Below are 20,167 nucleotides of genomic sequence, written 5' to 3'. Positions count from 1 at the left end.
AGATAATTGTTATGTAAGTATTTATTAACCAGGCTTCTGGAGATGGTAGGTTAAATTAGTTATAGAGAGGAAGCACATGGCGTTCACATAAGGGCTCCATACTTTATAGGCTGTCAAATCCCATATTTATTCCATATTAAAATATTTGAAAGTGTAAACCTAAATCTAAGTGTAAATAATTTAGGGATAAACAGGTTCTCATCCTCTAAAAAGAAAAAAAGAAAGTGGCACCCTAAGCTAAGAAGATTTCAAACTAAAAGTACTTAGTGTGCCTCAGGTCTAATTATATTGTTATTCCCCCTTACAGACTCTGCTATGTGAAGCTAAAGCTGCTGCTGATAGCTATAGAGTACAAGTCTGATCAAGGGGAAAGCAGGTAAGTCGGGGCATTAAAATTCATGCATGCAAAAACTTTAATACGCAGGTGTCAGTATTTGCTTTCAGCTACTGTGAATCAGCTTCCCTGTTTGACTGCAAACACAAGTGCTTTACACAATGTGTCTAAATTGATGTCTAAATGGGTTTATTCACAGACATCACAGGGCTCTCCGATAACATCGTGACAAATTAGTGGGGAAGGTGGCAGTTGGTTTCTTTGAGCACAGCAGAAGCTTTGTTTTAGTAGTTTCTCTAACACGCTGATGCTCATTTATACTCTTTGAAGTGCTATCTGCTTTCATCAACTTAATTAAATAAACAGGGGCTATCCTGCCAAATGAGTTGTGAAAACTAATCCCAGACGCAGTGATTAGTGCAAAGCCTTGCAAATTCTGTGATATAACTTTCTGCTTTGACATCTTTGGTCTACAAATCCTCACAGCACCCTGATAAACCCTGGAAACCACGTGAAAATGCAAGAGGGGACCTTGGGTTTCTTTATTGCCAGCGATGCCAAAGAAGTAAAGAGGTAATGAATGAGACCTGAGATTCAATCGTTTGATTAAATTCCAGTCTTGTTTCTGCAATAGTGCCTTTGTTGGTCTGCATGTCATACGGTTTCTGTATCTTGAGCTATTACATGTAGGAAAATTGCAAACGCTTGTTTTGTTAGTATTACCTCCATGTTGCCAGAGCTTACAAATATACTCATTCACTTTATTAGGAACGCCTTTCTAGTACCAGGTTAGACCCTGTTTTGCCTTCAGAATTCTTCATGGCATAGACTCAACAGGGGACTGGAAACATTCCTCAGAGATTTTGGCCCATGTTGACATGATAGCATCACACAGTTGTTGCAGATTTCTTGGTCACACGTCCATGATGAAATCGTAAGGCAACTTGAGTAGATTGAACTCATTGTCTTGTTCAAGAAAGCAGTTTGAGATGGTTTGAGCTTCTAATGGCTGCTAGATGCACCTTTGCTGTCACCTTCCAGCTTGAAGGAGTCTGGCCACTCTGATATCGGACATCAACAAGGCATTTTCTCTCAGAGAACTGCCATACAGCTTTTTAGACCATTCTCTGTAAACCCTAGACTGTGGGAAAATCCCAGTAGGACAGTAAATCCATCCATCTGGGACCAACACCAAGATTCAAAGTCACATTCTTTCCCATTTCTTATGCTCAGTTTGAACTTTAGCAGGGCCAACCATGTCTTCAGGCCTAAATGCATGCAGTTGCTGATTAGATATTTGCATTAAGGAGAAATTGAACAGGTGCACCTAACAAATCGGCCAGTAAGTGTATATTGGCTTTTGTGTTTGCTCTTAGAAAAAATGCCATATTTTGCATGTTTAATTGACCAGACTGAAGTGATTTATCAGCAGTTCAGGGATCCTTGAGTTGCACTGCTGAGGCCAAAGAGGAATGTTGGCTGTTAGCTTGTATCTGCTCATTGCTTGGACAAAGATAACATTCAAAGACAGATTAAAGGTACATATGATCGAGGTTGGATGGTGATGTTACCTGCCAGAGGGGATCAGAAGATTTATGAGGGCACAGAATGAGACAAACTGCAGCGCCCTTATGAAATATCAAAGCTTAATTTAAAACTGGTCCTGAACTTCTCATAGAGCTGCACACTCTTTGCTCAACTTTTGGCACATTAAACATTGACAAATGCATTGGATGCTTCATTAATTTTTTGTTAATAAACTGATTGCACACAAATTAAAATGACTTGTTGCAGATGTTGTGCAGCCATAGTAAAGACAAAATATGTGTAAACAATTTATTGAGCACTCATGCTGTTCTTGATTTTCTTCCGCAGGGCACTGTTTTATTGTAAGGCCTGCCACGATGACATAACTGATCCCAAAAGGATAAAGAAATGTGGATGCAAGAAATGTAAGTGTGATTGCATGCAAACACAAGATCTAAGTTAGATTGATCCCATTATTTTTTTGCTCAGATGAAACTGAAATATAATGAGTTAGCATTCGAGTAGCTGGGTGACAGCGTATTTACATGACCTACTATACATAGCCATTTGTCCCAACCACTTATTTCTTACATTAATTATTCCTTGAAATGAAGCCTTGTAAGTTGTGCATGTAGAAAGATCAGATTTCTTTCTGCAGCCAAAACAAACTGAAGCACTCCAGTTTCCCCATGTAGAACTACATGTTTGGATCTCTGTATGAGATGAATACCTGCTCTCATTTAAGGGTCAGTTCCCCCAAATTACATGAAAAAATGCTTTCCAACTTTCTCATCATGCAAATAGTTTTGGTTTTTCCATGCTGAGGTTTCAGATATCCTTCAAAATGTATGTTTTTTGGATGGATTTGGATGAACTGATTCCTTCAGAGTGTTTCAGATTGACGTCTCTTCTAACAGACACACTCTTACATAGTGTTTATAGCATGCTATCTTTTCCATGTGATTCCCAGCTCTTATAAATACACATAGTAGACCTCTTAGTTCAGTCTAAATGTGCATTTTGTTTGTTTTCTGTATAGTAGCTGTGTTCACTGTTGATAACTTTGTGATGTTAACAGGCATTCAGAGAGACTGTTAACACCACAGGTACCTGGACGGATCACGTGTTTCTAAAACCTTATAAACATCGCGTGCTACATGTTCTTCTGCTTGGATAAACCACAGTTTGTCTCTAGTATTAAAGCTAACACCTAACATTGACATGTGATGTATTCTTTTCCTGCTGCTTGGGAACTTGGCACACATTTCTTTAAAAATCTGCTTAATAGTGATATATTGTGAGTAATGTGGATTTGTTTCCCCTTCAAAAACACAGCGTGCTAGTGTACCTCAGATTAAAGTGACCTGTTTGAATGTACTCTAAATGTTGCATGTACAATGGTTGATGCTGCCTGGATCTCTTGTTGTTGTCATGTGCACGTTGTTTTTTGTTCGTTCTTTTGATAGAATTTTATAGCTTTCAAAAGAAATTAGCAACAGTATAGATTTTGCAAAAAAAATTCCAGAGCAGAAGTAGATTTTTTTTTTTTTTGCTCACACGTAAACACTGCAGCATTCATGCCTACTTGAGTTAGTAATTCACCACATCACCACCAGATGGCCCTGCTGCCCTTTATTAAGCACAAGACCCCTGCACAAAGACCACAGTGAGAAACAGACTGGGATGAAGACTGGAAAACCTTTATCCTTATTACTCCCTACCACTTTTTTATATTATGGGAAAAAATTGGCATCCATACTAAAGTGACATAATCCGCAGAGATGTGTGCAGATCTTTTAGGAGAAATATTTCAGGAAAAAATAGCAAATCTGTCATGGAATATGGATCATCTAACTTATGTGTGCTTTTATGCACTATAAACGCTTTCAAGTGTTTTTTTTTTTCTTTTTGTCTTTTCTGAAGGCACTTGCAGGTTTTTGTAGAAGTGATACTGTTTTTGTAAAATACCAGCACCTTTAGTCTTTTGTTTAGGAGATTTCTGTCATCTCCTGTTCTTAATAAGCATTAGTAACAAATGTAAATATTTAAGAGCTGTAAAATGAAATATTATTGTCCTTATATTTCATATGACTCAGTGGCTCTAAGAGAAGAATCCAGATCCATGACACATAGCCAAGGTTTCTGCAAAAAAAAAAAGCTATAAATCATCAAATTGTGCATATATAAATGTTTTATTTATTCCAATTAAACATGCATTATGTGTCTTTAACTTCCACTTATGTTATCCTTGGGCCAAGATTGGCCTTTGTAAGACCAAATTTGCCATTTGATGTTCATGCTTGGCTCATTAGCAAGTTAATTAGTGAACATAGAAAAACATTTCATCACATAGTAAAGTGACACTAAGCCCAAACAAGCTAAATCTGTGTTAGCATTATTAGGATTTTGTTGGGTAAAAGTCTCCAAAAAGTCTGAAAAGGTTAAAGAAACCATATTTGAGGTCACGTGGTCATGTTCACGTGAGGGGAAAGGGTGTCGGTTTACAGGATGCCAATACTAGTGTAAGCGGCACAACAAAGGTTAATCTTGTACATCCCAGCAGCAGCCGTCCTCCATGCCCTGTTCTTCCTCTATCCCCTCTTCCCTCAGAATGACCCTCAACATTAACCTGCTCTTCCTCTCCTCCCATATGAACCCTTGACTGTAGCCAAGAAGCCTGCCTACAAGAAAATGAAACTGGCATGTTGTTTTGATTGCGGTCGCTCAGAGCGGGACTGCTCTTGCATGCCGGTTAATGTGCGTTGTAACATGGACTCCCCTCAACGGGACATCCCACTCTCTGCTGTCTCTGTTAATGATTGCTCAGCCACTTTACGTGCCTGTAAGTTGTCGCCATGACATGTGCTCTTCAGTGTTGTAACATGCACCGTGTGTCTTTACTTCTGTGTGCTTTCAAATTTAAGCACCCATGTTGTCACCGTCACAGATGCTTTGGTGTTTTAGCTTTCTGATTTTTGGTGCTCTTCTCTGTCTGTTGCTACGTTTTGCAGTGAAGCATGCTGGTCTATTGTTTTGCTGGTGTTTTGTCAAGAGAACGTGAATTCAAATTGAAACGTAGTTTAAAATTAGATTGACAGTCACTAATGCAAACCTTTTGCTGCGTACAGCAGTATTTGTTTCCCTCCAGTGACCTCATAAATATATTAGAAAAAAGTCAAAGCCATGAACCATGTACAGCTGTGCATCCCTGCAAAAAATCTCACAATACACAGTTACTGTGCATTTTCCCAAATAATTATTCTGATAGGACTGTCTAAATCTTACAATGATGTCACTGGAGACATAACATAACATTAAAAAAAATAATATCAAATAATATCTCACCACTGTACCCTGGAGAAATGGGTGAACAGGATAGGATTTGAGGTATTTGTAAATGTAGACGTCTCCGACGATTAATTTTTCTTTTCTTTTTTTAGTAAATAATGCTCTTGAGAGCACCTGAGGGGATATTGTGATGATGACTATTACAGTACATATTGAGGTTAACATATGGGTTTTATTAATTTATAATCAACAGCTTGAACAAGAACTGGGGGAAAAATCTGCAAAGCAGACAAAGTTATTGGTTGTTTTTGCTGATTTGTGATTAAATTGAGAACACAAAGCAGTAGAGTTGGAATATAAGAGGAATAAAAGACGGTAGAAGAGTGCTGGATCATATTGGAGTTTAACAAGCGGACTTTAACAGAATTGAACTGCATATGAATTCCTAATTCAAGTGTGATTTCCCTTTTTAAGCCAGGGGGGTATGTTAAATCGTACTGATGTGTCGCAGGAGGCACGAAGAATGTGTCTGAGGTTGCAGAGCATTGATACAATTTGCTGGAAAACATTGCAGACTGTCATAAATTTTTAGTGAATGACTCTTGATCAAAAACCATTCGTATAGCTGAACACGTCTGGGCGTTTTTACCCCTCAGTGTGTCTCCCAGGGTTGTGTGCTGTGAGCGTGGCCTGGCTAGAAAAGCTCGAGCAAGAGCTCCAGAGTTGCTGTCGACACGGTGCGGGAGATGCGTGGAGCGAGGCCTTATGCGGCCTGACGTGGAAATTATGTTTGCATTTTCATTTTTGGAGTGCTACCGGTTGTCATGAAACTCAGCCTGACAGTTTCTAACCACCAGGCAGCCGAGTGCCCCCGCCCCTCTCCTTTTCTCTCGTTGTGGGACAGATGCTAGCCTGTTAGTCCTGTGACTCTGCTCGCGCCCTCCGATTGCAGGCGACAGATGCCAGGACCAGCACAGTCCCTGTTTGAACATTGCTGTCACTGTCCTGCCTTAAGCTCAATGCGTGACCTTTAATGTAAGCAAGGGGTTGAAATAAGTTACTAATGAGCATGTGTGGGACTCACCGAACGTTACACACATCTGTGCAGGTTGTCTCAGGCATGGGTAGGCAAAAATAAGACAGTAACGCTTCTTAAGTTTTGTGCGCTGGTGAGTTTATTGTAGGTGTTTTTGATTGAACATGTCAAGCTGAAAATATATGATATATAAAAACCTGCTTCTCACTTGAGTATTCACTTAATGCTGCTAAACTTACATTTAGCCTTCACTGGAGGGTAAATATGAGCAGCTATAATAACTGATACTAAATAACTGCTAATAATAAATAATTATCAGTCACACAAACGTGGTAATATTTCAGTCTTAAATTCTTAATGGGAGTAAAGAAGCTTTTCATCGAAACTTAAAGGTAGCCAAGATATCTGGTCCTCTTTTGACTTGAAAATAGCCAAATCACTGCTTAGAGTGACACCGTAGATATTTAGCAGATGACTACAAACATAGAGCGAGCTACTCTTAAATTACTGCCCACATCTCTGAAAATCAGATTTCTAACCGACCTGTTTTACTTCTCATTGCTTTGTCCGTGTTGTCTCCACGGCCTCAATTTTTTTTAAGTGCCTTCAAGAGAAATCCCTCAGCTTTCCGTTCACAGTCGTCACTTATAATTTGCTCTCATTACGACCTGTTCTTCTCTGTAACCTCTCATCCGTCTCTGCATTTTTCTCAGCTAAAAATAGCTATAATGGATATATCAAATCAAGTAAGTTTTGATTTCCATTCTCTCTTTCTCTCGACTCACTTGTGTCTAACCCCTCCATTTGTGCATTGTCAGCTATTAATATTTGAGCTGTCCCTGACCTGCTGTATTTCACTGTCCAGTCTATCATCATCATCCATGACTGTGTGTCTTATGCATAGCATTAGGAAACAGTTTTGAGTTGATTCTTTGTGTTAGGTATGAGTTAGGGCTCAGCAGCACACTCATGGCATCTTCACCATGACTGTGGATAAACCAAGTCTGGACAAAATCACTTAAAAACATTCAAATTAAATGTATGCAAGAAAAGCATTTCAGCCTCGCATAATTGAGTAAAACATATTAAAATGCAAAAAGCCGATCTTAAACTCTCTCAGCTCTCGTCCAACGCTTACAGGAGTGTGAAACTAGTGGGTAGTCCACTTTAACAGGATCTGTGATAGGCAGCAAATCTGCCACATTGCATTGTCCTGGAGAAGTGCTGTGCATGTTTGACGTGGGGCAGATGAATAGTGGAGGTCTGGAGCAGGAAGGATAATCTGCTAGACAGCTGACTGTTGAAATAATCATCTCTCTTCTCCGGTTTTAGCTCCCAGACATTTTTGAACTAAGGAAAACACAGCTCTTCTGTCTCTTTTTATCTTTACCAGCCTCACCGCTATTATATCGCTAGTATTAAAATGTATATCGAATTCATTCCTCCCTCCTTCATCAGGCATAAACTGCATGTAGCAGCTAGTGGCTGCTGATTCACACTGTCACCTCCTTGTTCTGGTAGCATAACAATTGCTAAAACACCTGAAAGCATATTTATTAATTCATGTTTATTATAAATATCAAAGTAAACGTCAAATCCAGCTTTTCATTGGTGGCTACAGGAAGTGGTTAAGTGGTGTTAAATAAAAATGAGCTTTTTTTAAATTATTCAGCCATTAGCATTCTTGTGCCAGAAAGAATTACCCCCCTAAACCAGTGACTGTCCTTTAATTATGATAAGAGTCACAAGATGTTTTATTAACATACACACTGCTGGTCTTACGGAAGTCAGTTTAAATCAAATCCTACCTTGTGTTTAGCTTCAAGAATTAAAGGATTAGTTTGCTAAAATCATAAAGAAAGTGCCATATTCTGCTTTCTCATTTAGATAACTTTAGCTTTTTTTTCCTATCGTGGTTCTCACGGCATTAAAATAAGATTAGAAAAACGCCAGCTATGTTTCTACAGCATCCACTACGAGCTGTTTCTATTCTTCGGTATGGTATGAAGATTATCCCAGACCACGGTAATATCATTTGTCAGTTTGTTTTTCAGTGTTTCTTAGCATCACAAATGAAATTTTATTCCCTAGTTTTGCACTGTCTCTTCAAACCTTCTGCAAATACTACCCAAAGAGACAGATATCCAAAGAATTAAGAGGGGAACTGTGTTTTCTGTGATTTGAGTGAACTAACACCTGAAGAAAAAAAACATAAGTATTGTATAGCTGCTGACTTTGACTCCTCTTCATTTAGCAGTAAACAACAGTCCCTTAATCCAGCCTTATCGGTACAAGTCAGCTAAACTGAACCACACCTCAGCCAGTGAGGTCTGTAAGGGGCCCCGTAGCGGAGTTGCTGCTTTATCGGTCCGTTTGGTAAACAACCGCAAGGGAAGCCTGCTGCCCCCCGCTGAGCCCTCTGCTCTGAGACTGAGCTTCGTGGGCTCCGAGGACTCAGGCCAGGTAGGCCGCCCGCCAGGGGTGACAGAAGAGGTCAGCCGGCTCCAGCGAGCCCGTAGCCTGCCGGTGAAATACAGATACCACCCCGGTCACTCCAGTAACGCCACACTCAGTCAGAGGCAGTGTAAGGGCCACATCCCCCCACATCCCTCTTACCCTCAGCGTGTTTGGCAGGCCTGCACTCAACAACAGCACAACCAAAGCATGTGCTTGCCAGTCTGGAGTGGTTGCATGTGTAGCATTCCTTACTAATGACCCAGTGTGTGCAGCTGTCAGCTGTGAAACATTAAATATTGAACAGGCCGAGCGAGATGTGAAGGGCCAGTGTGTTGGAGCATCCCTCTCGACTGGAAAGCCCCCTCCCTTCTTCAACGTTTTCCATTATGTTGTCAGTCTTCGACATGCTAGCGGTGCTTGAAATCATGTGTTCGTCGGCGGAGGAGCAAGATCTTTGGGACTTTATTAATTTTAATGAAAGCAATTGCAGTTTCTTTGTATAAAAAAGAAAGAAAGACAGAAAAGACTAAAAAGAAAGAAACAGTTCACAGCTTGAACCATCAGTTATAAGGTACCCGAGTGTATTTTCCATGACCTGTAACAATCTTTTCCCAGTGAACAATGGCTGTTAAAGTGCTATTAGTGAAACACTTTTCTTGCTGCTTGTATTTATTTTACCAGCGACTGCCACAGAGTAGAGTTGTTTTCTGCAGCTGCGATATTAGCTTGTAAAAATATTTGCCTGATTACTTTACTCGGGGGTAAAAGTTATAACTCGTTCCCTATGAAGAGCTCAGTGCAGTTTGCTGAAGTGATAAAGACAATGTCCAAAGGGCATCTCAGCTGTACATAAATCACTCTGGCACAAGGACCAACCTAATTGTATAAGCCAAGGGCACCACTCTCAAGACGAACAAAGACCAGAAATCCAGGATTCAACACTGACTCAAAGCACCTTTGCTTGTAGTCTTAGATGCTTAATATTTATAGGTTATTACCTTAATTAAATGAGAACATGAGTGATTAGTGTGAGCAACAGTGATGCGAGTCTAGGTCTATCTGTAGTACAGTAATCTATGATTACGAAATCACAGCCCTCTTAACAGCCCTCAACTTATTTGTGGTGCTACATTATTTGAATGATAAAACTGTTGACAGGTGGATTACAGCAGTTCAATGGATTAGTGCGTATGGTAAATAAAGCTTCCCAGATTAAACTTCAGCAAATGGCATGATGGTTGATAATGGCACTACTGCATGTTTGCATCTCCATATACAACCATGCCAATGATGTGCTAATGTATCCTGTCTGCATTATGCTAACATTGGACTGTTTCCTGCTACCCACTGGTTAAATTGTCCTGTCCCACTCCATCTTGTTCACCCGACCGCTTTCCACTCTGTCCCTGTATGTATATTATCTCTTTGAATTCACTGACCTCAAATTGTGCTGTGCTGTTCTTTTGTTGTCCCTGCTGTGTGGATCTTTGCTCGACTTCTGATCATTTCCCGCCATCATGCTGTTTCTTTGGCATTTTGTTGCAGTTCAAGAGGACCAACAATCAGCACTATCACCCAAAAAAAAGCAACGTAATGGAGGCATGAGGAATTCTCCAAACTCCTCACCTAAGATTATGAGGTAGGTACCACAAGGAGCTATCTGTCTTTGGGTTTTTACACATATAAATTCCCTCACCATAAAAATACAGATAGCTTCTTTAATAGCCAAATGTTAAACGGCAACAAAACACAACAAACTGTAATCACCGCTCGGTTTAGTTTAAACACAAAAACTACTTGGTTAGGTTTAGGCTTGGTTTAAACTATGCTTTATCAATTCAATTCAATTTTATTTATATAGCGCCAAATCCCAACAAAAGTCGCCTCAAGGCGCTTTATATTGTATAGTAGATACAGAGAAAAGCCCAACCATCATATGACCCCCTATGAGCAAGCACTTTGGCGACAGTGGGGAGGAAAAACTCCCTTTTAACAGGAAGAAAGAGAGAACTTTAAGAAATTAATATAGCCACTACAGTGACCATCAAAACGATGAAAAAATATTGCCGTAAACAGTTTATTTTGCGACACCACGAAATGAAACGATAATCTAAAATGAAACGATAGACGTTTTTATATCGTAATCCGATATATATCGTTATATCGAACAGCTATATATTATATTTGTTGCTTAGTGTTGGGAGGGTAACATACAGACTAGCTTCCTGCTCATCATAAGAGTAATGAAACCAAAACAACTTGCCGGACGGTATAAAAATACTCTGCAGGGATCTCCAGTCAGGTGATAATCCTTTGTTGGTTTATAACTATAAGCATAATCAAATAATCTCTTTCACATTACACATATCAATTTAACCTCTTAGGGACATAAATATAGTCATTAATGTAGCTTTAACAAAGCTTTGATGAAGAAAGTACAGATACCTGTGCTTTAGGAAGAAAACCAGTACTTGTTGGATTAAGCAGTGCATTACAAAGAGCATCTGAAAGAACATTTTTCTACGCTCCTTTTTTCATGGAAAATATGTCAGCCTCTGAGATGAGCTCTATGCCACAAGGTTTCATGTGACACCCACAGACTACAGTTCTTAAACAGGCCTGGCACTAATGACAGCACCAGGCAGTCAGAGGGGCTCTAAAGGATAGATAGCCCAAGGCTATTCATCTATTGTCGGATCCCTCTGAGGTCTTTTCAGCACGTAAGGCCACAGATGATATGTATCATCACAATGAAAGGCGAATTCAAATGCTACCTTGCTTTTATCTTGTCTCGTGAAATTAAATCGTAGCGTATTGATCTTGACTGGAGATAACACTGTTATTCAACAAGAACCCATTAGAGGGACGATAATAATAGTAGTCACTGTCATTAAGTGCAATGTTATAAGGAAGCCAGGCAACAGGGAAGACCTGCAGCCTGATGTATACAAAGTGCAACAGCACAAATGAAATTTAATTAAACCTGACAGATGACTTTATGTTCTCACTGCTAATATGGCTGCGATCTGCTTGACATTTGGAATTCAAACCCACATATGTCTGTATTGTTTAATACCATCAGATACAGTACAGATCAGCAACATTCACTATTTCTGGAAAAAAAATATTGCTTTGTATTATAACTAAAAGTGTCAGTATGCATACATTACCATTTCCTTTGATGTCTGGTCTCTGTTTTTTCCAGGTGGGCGTTTGCCCTTTATTTATTTGGTTCAAAGTGGTTTGAAAGTTGAATTGCTCCAGGTGATTTCCAGGCTCTTGGGAAGCAAAACCAGGCTTTTCCAATGCTATCAGCAAAAAATCAACACACCAAACCAATCCATCTACTTGCCATGCTAATACTGTGCAGTACAGGTGGATGTGATATTTCGTGCAGCGTCTGCTGCCTACACGCTAGAGAGGGATTCGCCGTGGGAGCCTAAGGGATACTTCATTGCAACAAGCAGAGAAAAAAACATCTGGGTGTATACTATATCAAATGTGTTTTTACAGGACCAGCGGCCTCAAGGCCTTTGTAAATAAGTAATGATCAACAGATTGGCTGTGGGTTTTGAAGAGCAGGCCTTTGTCAGTTTTCATGATGTGCCGGGTTTTCAAAGACTTTGCCTGCTCTTAGTGCTTGTGTTAGAGAGAACTAGTGCAGTGCTGCCGAATTAGAAGATCGACATAATGTGCATGTCTGCCTTCTTCTTTATGGCTCTCTCAGCTGTCATTACGCTCCTCCAGAAAACACCTGGCCTTATGTTTCGGGGTAATGATGTGTGAAGTCTTGTCAAACGTGTCATCATAAAGCAGTGAATTATGCTGCTGATCAGTTTGAATCTTTAGAAGTACACAGAAGTGACAGTCACGGACACTTCTGCGCTGTTTAACGAAACAAACCACGCAAGAGGAAAAAAAAAAAAAAGCGATCACGTTTCCACGAGACAGTTCGCTTCTAGTTCCAGCAAACTAACATGACCCGTCTGGAACTTAGCAATGACGACCTCACTGAAATTAACACCATTTCCACGGGCTCCTTGATGGGTCATAAGACACATCTAACTGCGGGATGTCATAACGCGTTTGGTCACATCGGAGTGCCGTGACATACACGTCATGTCTGTTACAGAACTGCTGAGGCAATTGGCAGTGCAGGGTAGTGACAGGCCGTCATGGCTGACAGTGAGCGATAGCTATCCTGGCAGAGCTCTGCCTCACCAGTCATCTTCACAAGGACAAACTGAAGTGACAGCGGCTCCACTGAGTGAGTGGTGAAACATTTGACTTTTGATGGAATATTTAGCCAAGGTGTAAAACCACTAAATGCTTTCACTCTTATTAGAATTTGAATTGCACTCTCACGTGGATTTTAAGCACCATAGTTCCAGTTTTTTATGATCATTTATGATTGTCCTGGCTGTAAACCTGTAAACCTACAGTTTATCAAAGCTGCCGCCTCCGCTTCTTTTGATTACACAGAAAAAAGAAAAGCGGCGATGTCTGATTTCATGCAACCGACAGTCTAGAAGCAGCAAATGGGAGTGAGTGCCATTGTTTTTAGGACCCCCGCTTTCAATATATTGGAGTGTATTTAATTATTTTTTTATTTCACGTTTCTGTTAACATTGTACTTTAAAAAAAAACAAAAAAACATGTGCACGCTTTGACATTGAAATTTTATCGTACACGCGCTTTTCAAAGTGAAGCCGCATCGACAGAGAGGTAGAAAAGACATTTCCCTCTACTGCTACTTATATTCTTGAAAGGACATCCAGGTCTTGCCTGGGGGTATATGAGCCCAAAGGTGGGGGTTTTTTCGGCTTCAGTCTCTTGGAGCCTGAGGGATGGTAGTTTCAGCTGACACTTTCATACATACTTAACATGTTACTTAAGGTGCCCATTCTTTTGAGGTACTTGGATGGATTAAAGAGACGCTCTTGTTACGAGGGGAGGACTTGAACAATTTAAAAGGTTTTGGACAGAGACCAAAGACTGTTGTCTGGATTTTCAGAAGACAGCATCTTTAACTTTGATCTGAATCTGACAAAGTTGATTTAGGGCAAAGGGATTGTGTTGAGCAGTACTGCTAATGTGGCTGGTCACGTATATCGGTTGGCTTCGGACAATCTTTATGTGAGTTTTCTTCCGCAGATAAAAAACTTTTCGTTGGGATCAGCTTGATGAGATGTTAAATTTGGGTAACTTACAAATTTCTGTTAATCTTTTTCATACCATAGATCATGTGTTTGATTATTCTATTACATGCATCAAAACCCTTTATTTAAATTAACTGTATGACTTCATAAGATCATATCCCCCTGACCAGAACAAGTGTGATAGAAATGCAGGTACTCGTGTTGGGAGACAACTTTTAGTGGTCAGCGTTAATGTTCACCAGTGAAATTAGTTTATATAGTTCTGATGGTCTGTTTAAACATTAATACCCTTCACTTTGGAAAGCAAATACGGTTGGGCAAATTGCTGAAATATTTAAAGTCTGGTCTGTTAAAGCTTTTACCACGCAGCGCACTACGTCAAAACCCGTATGCAGTAAGGGGGCGTAATTGCATCTCCGTGCTCATGCCAGTCAACGCAGTGTGTTGCTGCCATCTTCTTCCGCCTGGCTGCCGCTGCTGATGTCACTCTGCTTGATGACATGGCAGTTTTGTTGGCATTTCTGCAGATGGCCTCTGACAGGAAAACGAAAAGAGGAAGCGGGAAAAACTAGGAAGAAAGCAACCTTTTTTTTTTCTTTTTCTTTTTTTAGTAAAAGCGACCTATTTGCAGATTGCCAAATATTCTTATGGTTAATTTATAAAATGTGTTTTTTGTTCAAATCAATGATATAATTTCACTGTCTCCCTCCCATCTTTTTGTTTGATTAGACATGACCCACTCCTCATCCTGGGAAACGAGCAGATTGAGAGCATGGACGAGAACGTAAAGAAATATGACTCCACGGGGATGTTTCACTGGTGCCCGTCCAAAGACATTGAGAAGGTCATCTTGGTGGGTCCTGCTCCTTCACTCGGTACACGTCATTTGTCCCGACACTCTTCTCCCTGGTGACAGATGTGTCATGTCACAAAGCACTATCAGAGGTTGACAGGGCACTTAAACACTCTGTAATGAGGTGTTTGACATGTCATTTGCTACAAGAGTGCCCTGCACTATGGAAAATTTCTTGTACTAATACATATGCCATTTTTCAAATTACTTTCATTGCAGTGCAGAACTGCATGATATATTTTACAGGGGGGGCAGGCTCACTGCAAAAGGAGAAAGCGCTAACATTTGTTGGAAATGCCCATTTATGCAAATTCCAGCCAGGAACATATTGATCCCTTATCCCTTTCTTTCCCTCTCAGACACGGAGTGAGGCAGCCATGACTGTTCTGAGCGGTCATGTGGTCGTGTGCATATTTGGAGACGTGAAATCGGCGCTGATCGGTGTCCGAAACTTTGTGATGCCTCTGAGAGCAAGCAACTTTCACTACCATGAGCTGAAGCATATTGTGTTTGTCGGCTCCCTTGAGTATCTGAAGCGGGAATGGGAAACTCTGCATAATTTCCCCAAAGTCTCCATTCTGCCTGTAAGTAGAGAAAAATCACTAATTTCAAATGTTTATCTAGATCACGTCAAAGTGATGCCTTTGTTTTTCTAAACTGGTGTGCATATAATGCTCATTAACAAATGTATTTTGTGGGAAACGTGATACTGTTTCATCAGTATAAAGAGCACATTGTTATTTTGCAAGCTGTCCTGCAAAATGCTCATTGTTAACAAATCTTAAAGCCATCAACAATTTGTGGTTTTCGGTAGAATATTAAATCCTGGACATTACATAATGATTAATATTTATGTGGTTATGCTAGCAAAGGATTTGGCTAGGTTTAGGGGAACATTGTGGATTTGATTATGCGAATTTCTGCCTGGACTTTATTAGGGAAGCTATGCATGACTCCCAGAATAAGGAATCCTTATTTATCTTATATTGGACTTAGTTGCATCCTGTCAGTTCATCTGCTGTGTTAAACAAGCTTCAGCGCTGTTCCTTCACCTTGTAAGCCAGATTTCTACTGATTGGCTACAAATTTCAATCAGACGGATAGCAGGTGGCTCACAGCTAAACCTCTGTACCCGAATTGATTATATGGAGGTTATTCTCTCTTTCTGACATCATACAGTGCCAGAAGGGGAAAAAAAGTCAGAAAGCTGCGCACCAAGGGACAGATTTATAAACACGTTGCATCAGCACAAACTGGGTTTAGGTGTAAAAAATAATAAAAAATTGTATTGTATTGTTAGTATTTACAAAGAGATAGCAGTGAGAAGATTATGCGTAAGAGGTGACAACTTAAAGATGTTTGCATGTATGTTTCTGAGCGGTCCTTCAATAAGATGCAAAATATGGGAGGAGAATCTCCAAAAGTTGATTCTTTTCATCTGGATGTCCACATGAACAGAATCAACTTTTGGAGATTTACTTACCTGGACGACTGAACATGCATCAAGACATGGGAGGAGAATATTTAAATCAACTGCACGAATCAACGTAGAAATTTTTGCAATAGACACTAAGGGCGATCGTGGCTCAAGAGTTGGCAGTTCGACTTGTAATCGGAAGGTTGCCGGTTCGAGCCCCAGCTTGGACAGTTTCGGTTGCTGTGTCCTTGGGCAAGACACTTCACCTACCGCCTACTGGTGATGGCCAGAGGGGCCGATGGCGCGATATGGCAGCCTCGCTTCTGTCAGTCTGCCCCAGGGGAGCTGTGGCTACAACTGTAGCTGCCTCCACCAGTGTGTGAATGTGAGAGTGAATGAATAGTGGAATTGTAAAGCGCTTTGAGGGCCCCGAAAAGCGCTATATAAATGCAATCCATTATTAATATTATTTACTGCTAATTGCGTTGATATTTAACACAGAAAAAAACATGTCTTAACTTGTGCACTTTATATGAACTGACTGTGCTTGTGTTTATAGGCACAACCATTAAACTAACCACACCCATGAGCACTATGAGGATTTCGCTCACATGCTTTTTTGTCCCATTTAGTAAATCTGGCCTGAAAAGTCTTAAGCTCGAGCTTATAGTGAATACTTGCACATTCGCTGACCTCATTATGTGAAACTTTGTTCATGTTTAATATGAGCATCCACAATTTTTTTTTGTTCCACCATTAAAAGACTTTGTGAAAGACATAATTAGCAGTAGCAGCATTTGTCAGGACTCGCCAGCAGCGAGTAGTATAATTTGGAGCATGCACACGAGGCCGACAGAAGTTTCGAGTTTGCCTGCCGTTCAAAACTTTGATTTATTTCTTGTACCTTATAGGTGAGATAACAAATTCTCTCCTTCACTGGTTCTCAAAGGGCACACCGTTGAGTAGGGCAGATCTGAGGGCTGTCAACATCAACCTCTGCGACATGTGTGTCATTCTGTCAGCCAATCAGAACAATATTGACGATGCATCACTGCAGGACAAAGAATGCATCTTGGCGTCACTCAACATCAAATCTATGCAGTTTGATGACAGCATCGGGGTCTTGCAAGCTAATTCTCAAGGTAAGGAGCGCCCTATCATAGTTCACTGCACTGCCTGGAAGGGACAGGGCCCTGGCACAGAGAATATTCCTCAGTGGGTGCTGCTTGGCTGACCTGGTGTCACTGTGTTTGACAGTAAACCCAGCTGACTATTCCTCAGGTTACTGTAACAACTGGTTTCTTCACAAACTTAATTGGTGGCAACAAGCACAGCTCTGGCACAAGAGATTTGCCTGGCTTGCACATTGTTATTTTTCAATATCTGAGACTACTTTCATAAAACTAATGTGTGCAATGTATTAAAATTGCATGTTATAGCTTTCTAAATGACACTTGAAGCACTCAGTTAGCTTCAGATGGTCTTCAGTAAGGGGCCATTATTTGGCACTGAGAGAAATCCTTTTAGAAACCTTTTGGCCTCGCGACGGGTGGAGGGTGTGGTGGTGGCAGGGTCTCCAACAATTTCATTATTCCTCTAATACATGTATGACCTCGCATGGTGCTGCTTAGTCAGCAGTAAGTGATGGATATCACAACATACCCTATGTATTATACATACAGCATCACTGATTTAATGTGCTTACTTGTCAGTCTGAGGAAAGCAAGAAATGTCAAGTCAATTTGGATTCAATCTTGCGTCACTGATTTTCTATTTCATGACTCCATATTGTACTTGCTTTTTTTTGCATATGTTTGTAAAATGTTTCTGTCTCCATGCACACACAATCAAAGGGAAACAAAATGAGCTGTTTGTCACATCTATTATATATAAATCAATACTGGTCGTTGTCAAGAATATGGTAACACTGCACTTTACACCTCACTCGTGGCTGCAAATAGATGAAATAGCCCCGACACATTAGTTCTGCTGATGTGCATTATCGTAACCTCTAAAATCAAGTACTGAACCTAGTATTAACTGATGTGCTTTGTGTGACATGTATGTCCATTAAGGCTTCACACCACCAGGAATGGATAGATCATCTCCTGAGAATAGTCCAGTCCATGGACTGGTGAGGCAGACCTCTGTCACCACTGGAGCAAATATCCCCATCATAACAGAACTAGGTATGGTTTGCTGCTACGTGTTGATTGATATGCTAGCTCTGCTGTTTTATGTTCTTTTCAGTGTAGTAGTTGTAAACAAATCTCCGAAAACACAAATTATGCAATTAGAGGCTGTCATCACTTGATTAACTGTACTAAAAGTGGAATTTGTTTATGCTTTTGTCCCTTGTTGACATGTACCAGTAACTGTTTTTCCTTAACACTTGTCTAGCGCCATTAGCAAAGCCAGGCAAAAAACTGCCTGTGATTTCATTCAGTCAGGATAAAAGCAGTGGGACCAGCATACAAATGATAACTGAGCTGGGTAAGAAGAAGTGCCTCTGTCCTGTACTGCAGTGTCGTAACTGCTGCTGCCTCCATATCAGCTTTCTTTTGATTTCTCGTGCTGCACAAGAGGCTCAGTCCATTCCCATGGCATCACTTTGAGCACATTTTACCCTTGGTTCTGGTTGAAATTGCCTGTCTTGTTTTGGCTCCCTATCTCAAAGCAAAATTTCTCCCTTTTATTTTTCTAAGAATTACAGGGTCTTTGATCCCTCAGAAGTCCTTGTGGCTGTTTTCATAGCATCTTCTGTCGGATCACGTTCTCTGTCCCGTGCCCTTCTTTCATCTCAGCCCTGTCGATATGACTGACATTTATTTCTGTCCTCACAGAAGAAGCAGTTCTCCAACTAAATTTTACATCATTACTTTCTTCCAGCTACTGCATGTGTTTTTGTGCTCAAAGACATCTTTAAAGAAGGTTCTGGGGCAATGAAATACTTTCATTTGACTTGACATGCAAGTACAAGTAATTGGAAGTTCTGTCTTGGATTTACAAGACAAACAATGGCATAATGGTGTTACTGATAGTGACCTCAGGAGGACTTCAAGTTAAGGCCTGGAACTTTGACAATATGCATGGTGTCATGAGTGTGCATGAATGGCCTGGATATGGAATGTGGCAGAGGCAAGTTGGCCACAAGGCTGGATACAAACACCAGACACATATGTCATTTTAGTTCTTTTAAAGAAACTAAAATGTGGTCCAAATTTGGAACTAAGCAAATGAGGAGAATATGCGAAACTATTCACCGATTTCTAATACAGTCCATATCTGCTGCTACTGACTGTTGTGCACAACCGCTGTATTGTTGTGTCCTCCTCTTCACGTGAATCAAGCATTTGCCATGTTGGACTCAGTGTGCAGTAAAAAAAACCCAACAAAAAACAAGCTGAACTGAAATAGCTAATAAAATGAACACGTTTACCCCATAGTGAATGACTCGAATGTTCAGTTCCTGGATCAAGATGATGACGACGACCCAGACACAGAGTTGTACCTCACACAGCCTTTTGCCTGTGGGACAGCATTTGCAGTCAGTGTGCTGGATTCCTTAATGAGTGCGGTAAGTCAAAAAATCGAATTTCTAATAACATCTGCCAATTGCAAAATAGGTCAACTAAATAGTCGCGGTATCGACTGATATTAGCTACTTACTGATAAAGCTGTATCAGCAGTCTTAAGAGCTTGAAAAGAAGAAGATTGGGCTTTTGTTTGTTTCACTTCAGTCCAAGAAGCAAAACGTGGAGAATCCCAGGTATTTAAACCCTAATAGGGCTCTGCTAAGCTCATGTGATGAAACACATGTTCATCTCCAAAGGGGAAACTCCCACTTGGGTTTAAATACCTCCATAACCTTTTGGTTATGGAACTGAAGAACCCTCTTGGATGAGATGAAATAAAAAATATAACCCTTAATAATGACACATAACAAATGCTTTTTTGTGTCGTGTGTCTAAAAGAAAAAGAATAACCGCTAATATACTGAATTCTTTACTGCCAAATATCGTATCAGTATTGTATCGGTTTTAAAAATCATATATTGGCCGAGCTTTACAACTAAATCTAAAAAAATAATACAAAT

At 40.3% G+C, this 20,167-nt stretch overlaps 1 protein-coding gene across 7 annotated transcripts in view; it reads left to right on the top strand.

Annotated features, from left to right (window-relative positions):
• LOC146703282 (calcium-activated potassium channel subunit alpha-1a) overlaps positions 1 to 20,167 on the top strand; it is a 113,316-nt gene that overhangs the window by 83,469 nt on the left and 9,680 nt on the right. Inside the window, exons 16-27 of one of the 7 annotated variants that reach the window (XM_085466440.1) lie at positions 308 to 376; positions 821 to 907; positions 2,210 to 2,286; positions 4,530 to 4,703; positions 6,899 to 6,931; positions 10,188 to 10,281; positions 14,531 to 14,654; positions 15,014 to 15,238; positions 17,021 to 17,213; positions 18,147 to 18,260; positions 18,472 to 18,564; positions 19,518 to 19,648. In XM_085466440.1, the coding sequence (XP_085322566.1) occupies positions 308 to 376; positions 821 to 907; positions 2,210 to 2,286; positions 4,530 to 4,703; positions 6,899 to 6,931; positions 10,188 to 10,281; positions 14,531 to 14,654; positions 15,014 to 15,238; positions 17,021 to 17,213; positions 18,147 to 18,260; positions 18,472 to 18,564; positions 19,518 to 19,648 (1,414 nt within the window). The remainder of the gene's footprint in view (positions 1 to 307; positions 377 to 820; positions 908 to 2,209; positions 2,287 to 4,529; positions 4,704 to 6,898; positions 6,932 to 10,187; positions 10,282 to 14,530; positions 14,655 to 15,013; positions 15,239 to 17,020; positions 17,214 to 18,146; positions 18,261 to 18,471; positions 18,565 to 19,517; positions 19,649 to 20,167) is intronic. The other 6 variants (XM_085466444.1, XM_085466441.1, XM_085466442.1 and 3 more) reach the window with 6 other exon arrangements.

This window comes from Copadichromis virginalis, linkage group LG8 (assembly GCF_057382275.1).
Source record: "Copadichromis virginalis isolate Kocher_CV1m ecotype Utaka linkage group LG8, C_Virginalis_male_GT1.1, whole genome shotgun sequence".
Taxonomy (NCBI): Eukaryota; Metazoa; Chordata; class Actinopteri; order Cichliformes; family Cichlidae; genus Copadichromis; species Copadichromis virginalis.
This window is presented reverse-complemented; position numbering and strand designations above follow the sequence as displayed.